Source organism: Protopterus annectens, chromosome 13.part0 (assembly GCF_019279795.1).
Source record: "Protopterus annectens isolate FY-2018-M chromosome 13.part0, PAN1.0, whole genome shotgun sequence".
Taxonomy (NCBI): Eukaryota; Metazoa; Chordata; order Ceratodontiformes; family Protopteridae; genus Protopterus; species Protopterus annectens.
The window spans coordinates 534,710,839-534,716,051 of NC_056747.1; the positions used below are offsets into that span (position 1 = coordinate 534,710,839).

Below are 5,213 nucleotides of genomic sequence, written 5' to 3' on the forward strand. Positions count from 1 at the left end.
AGTAAATTATGTACAGACCTGGACAGCCAGAGTTTCTTGAAAAGTGACAAGTGTCCATGAGGACAGTGTTAATTAAATATATAAAAACGCCATACTGTCTCTCAGCAAAATCGCATAGCTTGCTGATCTGTGTTCTCACCACACTGTCTAAAGTAGTTAGCTTTGTAAAAAGGTGGTGACTGTAGGCTGTTTTGTAGGCCTTTAAACTACTTTTATTCCAATGGGGATAGACAAAACTGGCACACATTACCAAGTCTTTCATTAAGAGTGTAAACTACACCTTTTGAAGCGGATGTAAGTAGATCCCTGCACTGATCCTTTTGTTCTCATGCAGGTATAAAGTACAGAAGGAAGGCTTTTTTCAGTCTGAAGTTTACAGATGTTACACAGAGAGGGAGAGAAAGACAAGCAGAAATAATAAAAGTAACATTTCAAAAACTGCTTTATTCATAACATTATCTGACATAAAAAAAATAACAACGGGCTATAACGTTTGATTTCCTAAAGGCTAAAAGCAGAAAAAAAGAAGCATGTCCGCTGGACTAGAAATGCTTGGACTTACCCTATCTATCATAGGATGGCTTGGAGCTATTGTCTGCTGTGTAGTGCCCATGTGGAGGGTAACTGCCTTTGTTGGTAATAATATTGTGGTAGCCCAGGTTATCTGGGAGGGCCTGTGGATGAATTGTGTGGTGCAGAGCACAGGACAGATGCAGTGTAAGATTTATGACTCCATGTTGGCACTTCCTCAGGACCTGCAGGCTGCTCGAGCTCTAACCATCATTGGCATCATTCTTGCTATCCTGGCCATCTTTATTGCCATTGTTGGGGCTAAATGTACCAACTGTGTGGAAGACAAGACTGCTAAAGCAAAGATTACCATCATGGCCGGTGTCTTAATCCTCTTGTCAGGTGTTATGGAACTAATTCCTGTCTGCTGGTCAGCCAACACAATTGTCCAAGACTTCTACAACCCACTGGTTATTGAGGCACAAAAAAGAGAGCTCGGGCCATCACTGTACATGGGTTGGGCAGGGGCTGCCATTTTGATTCTTGGAGGGGCTCTCCTCTGTTGCTCATGCCCCCCCAAGAATGAGAAATATACTTCATCACGCATGGGTTACATAGCTACTCGGCCCACAGCACCAAGCAGCTACAGCAGGAAAGACTATGTTTAGTCATACTTTGTCCAAACACTGGAATCCGAATCAGATGATGTGCTCACCTATCTAAAGTACATCCAGCAGTCTGCAAAGTTCTGTCACATTTCTATTACAGTGGAGGGCAAATGAAAGCAGCGAGCAAGAGATAAACCTACTTCCCAAGGAATGTTACGTTTAATAATCAGTATTTGAATCTGCTTAAGGACCTACATAAATTACTTTTTTATAATCACATACAGCTCTGCGAAGGATAATTACAATCACTTCAGGATATTAAACTGGTTTCATTTAGGAACATCATGGAGGTTGGGTGGGAGATAATGATTCCTTTGAGAGGGATGGTGTGTCTTTGTTTCTTTCAAGTGTTAGGTTCTGAACTGACTGGATGCCTGCTATTTATATAGTAACTCCCAGTAAGATATGTGACTTAACATTATGGAAGTAAAAAGAAGGGTGAGTGAAATAATCATTTGTGAAATTATTTTTGTTTCATTTTACTGCCTTATGTTTTCTGGATCCTGTTGCCTCACATAGTTTATCATTTTACTTCTCCAAAAGTGATGCCTACAAAGAGAAATAATTGTGACATAAACACATGAATTCCTTCCTGGCCTTTAAAGCATAGTCTGTATGTATCCTAAGGTGAAACCGTGTGTCCTGCATTTAGCTGTCATCATTATAGAAAAAGAAAACTGAAATGTGAGCTCATACCTAATATTTCTTTTTTTTTTTTTTGTAATGACAGTTATATTTTATGTTTTGATTGAATTTTAACTACACAGCAGTGTTAGACCTCACTCTATACATTAATTAATATGAAGTCCGGTTCTCTGCTATGCTAGGTTTATTTTCTCCATGTGCTGTATTTGGTATACTTCTAAATCTGAAAGATGTATTTTGTAAAAGTGAAAGGATAAGCTTCACTCTGTGTCAGTATAGTTAATACAAAATTTAGATGTTTCAGCTAATTGCAGAGTTAGAGTCCTTTTAGTAAAACGTTGATGTTTGTGCTTAAACATTTTAAAACTAAAATTAGCCTAATCCAGTCTTTGAACTGGTCATTTTTTAAATCTAACTTCATAGAACATTTAAATTACACTGATGCAGGCAGTCATTTGGGAAGAGAAGACTAAGGGGCATTTTATTACATCAGGCAGGATATAGCTATGTGTCACCTTGGTAATGTAGGTCAATCCTTTCTTTTATTATTTATATCTGGTATAGGCTCTTGTACATATGCTGTAGTAAAGAGAACAATTCATTGCTCTGTATACCATATGAATTTAAGCTTTACGAGATTCATATTTATGGTAAATAATTTCTGCTGGCAGCTCAAACTGCATTCATTAAACAGCAAAAACTAGCAATAATTCTAAAAAAAGATACAAGTGACCTATCTAGCCTGAAGATAAAATACCATGATGTACCAAAAATGTTGGTCTATACAAAGTACTGCTTCATATTCCTGCTGCTTTATTGATTATGACAATTAGTAACTACTAGACCCCTCATCTCAGTTTCACTTATTTGTTTGAAATGAGTTTGCTGTATGTCATATCAGCTAGCAATGCATTTTATGGCCATACTGCCCTTTCTAAATAGTAATGCTTCCTTCAAGTACACAGAATAAGCATGTAATGCTTCCTTCAAGCCTAACTGCAACAAATGCCAGAATCTGTCTCAGTGCCTAAGCTTTATATTTCTATGCGACAATGATTCTCCTATGTTATGTCAGAAGAGAAAAATCTATTGGATAAATGTGGATTTACACCAAAGTACTGGATGGAATAAATAAGGCACTGCATATGCTATTTTTGAATAGACATTGATTATCCGTATCAAGTTCCTGCAAAACCTGTTTAGACCTGCACAAATGTCTTTTACTTGCCAGATTGTATGACCTCCCATTTGAAACTGTCAGAGTGATATACCCTCCCATTCTTTCTGTGTGGCACATAGTTTGTTTCTGAGTGCACTTCAGAGTTCTAACATCCACATGTGCACCACTCCATACTCCCTTCAGGATTCTATATATTTTGACAGTTTTCCCACCTTAGAAATTGTATTTCTGTAGAAGTGCTGAAGACCAAAGACAACATTGATTACATCACTTTGTCTTCTGTCGATACAACTAAAACAAAACTACATCTAAGCAATATTAATTTATGAATGCGTTTCACTTTTGTGGTTACTCTTAGCAACTAAACTGTCTGCTAATAAATTGCCATTCAAATGAAATAGTAAAATGAAATAGTAACACGTGTACTTAATTGCTTTTTCTGTTTGACTGATAAGCTGTAATGCATTTTTGGCATATACTCAAAGGATATAAAGGGCTGGTTGTTGTTTTCTTCAGTAGCACTATAGGTGGCTGGATTCTGTTCTTATACATGTAGATAAAGTAGACTGTGTTAGTATTTCTAATTGTCTGGATGAAAATAAAGATCTGCAAATAAGTGACTGTGAAGAGTTATGCTATATGAATATTTAACAGTTTTAAATCACTCATGAGATTCTCCCACAGATAGTAAGGAAAAATGTCTAGTCTAAATTAATACTTCTCCAGTCATTACTAATGCTAGTAAATGCTTAATCTGGCTCCATTTCAGTTGGTTAGCTTTTTTCATCGGACTATCCTGAAAGCAGCTGAGATGAAATATTTCAGTAGAAAACAACAAATAAGCAACAATATTTTGAGATGGCAGATTTACAGGAGAAGTAGCAGGTTTAACAACTTGTTGCATACTACCAAAGTTCAGCACCAGATCTAGGGGAGATTCAGGAAACTGTAAATACAGCAGGGCAGGTAACTAGAATGTTTCAGGGTTAAAGAACAACCAGCTTAGGGAAACCCTTGGGAAGTCAGCATGAGTCCTTATGAGAATGCACGTTACTCAAATTGTATGAGGATTGGTAAGGTATGAATAAGGCAGGAGCCACAGAATTACTTTCTTCAAGTACATGGACTAGGAAATGCAATGCCAGACAGATAAGATTTATAACAGTTGGGGGATGTCCTAGAAAGATTTCCATATTCTGAGTTCTAGTGTAACAAAGAAAAAAACAGCAGCTTATTAGAGAAGCAAACAGCAAACCATTAGTCCATTTAAACAGTGAATAAAAGTACAGGATTAAACATAAAAAAAATATATAAGAGAAGGTGGTTATCTGGGCTGCTGTACAGTACTTTGGGGGGGGGGGGTGTAAGGTATTAATACACTGGTTTGCACCCATTTCTCTGCTTTCATTGCTGGTCACTGTACGAAAGGAAGTCAGAAGTGTAGAGCAGAATAACGAAAGGAGATGCACAGAAAAACTGACCAGCTCCCAGTGTAAAAGTCTCATCACAGATATTCAGCACTGACAGATTTCAGTTTGGAAATGACAGTGCAACGTTTTAGGGAAAATTTGTACATTTCATTCATAATGATTGCAGCCAATAAATTATGATGGGAATCCCAAGCTCTTACTACCACTGTGTAAGCTTCCAGCAAATGAGACATAAAGTTACCCTATTATACCTTTGGAGCATCAAGGAAATTTTAGGATTACCTCCAGTTTATGACCTTCAAGACTGAGAATATAATGCATCACCAACATAACTTCTTTGAAATTTCAGAAATGCAAAACTTAGCCTTGGCAAGAAAGGTCATAACGTAGTGAATGGCAGAGATTTCACATTGTTAATTAGACAGGTTGTATATCCAGTAAATAAAGTAATTCAGTATTCTGTTGGCTTGCTGCACATCCACAAGCCAATAAACTTTTCTACTAAAATGTCCAGAGTGGAGCTTAATAATGCCCTTGTCAAAAAAGGAAATCTTTCGAGTACCATCTGCCATCCACTTCTCAACCATCATGACTGCTGCAGTGTAGTGCTGCCAATCCTCTGCATTAAGCTAGTGGTCAGCGGTATGGATTAAAAAGGGCAGTCTGCATGGATTTCACTGTAGTCTTTCTAAAAGATAACAAGCTATCACTTTGAAGTAGCATTGCTTAATCAGTCAGCAGGATCATTTTTTGAAGGGTGACCCAGGCACATTGTTTAGT

The 5,213-nt window shown here is 37.4% G+C and overlaps 1 protein-coding gene across 1 annotated transcript; it reads left to right on the forward strand.

Annotated features, from left to right (window-relative positions):
- Nucleotides 1-347: 347 nt before the first annotated feature.
- Nucleotides 348-3,619, forward strand: LOC122787444 (claudin-3-like). The gene has a single exon (XM_044054161.1). It carries the CDS (start codon nucleotides 531-533, stop codon nucleotides 1,176-1,178), a length of 648 nt encoding a protein of 215 aa, XP_043910096.1. The 5' UTR covers nucleotides 348-530; the 3' UTR covers nucleotides 1,179-3,619.
- The last annotated feature ends 1,594 nt before the right edge of the window (nucleotides 3,620-5,213 follow it).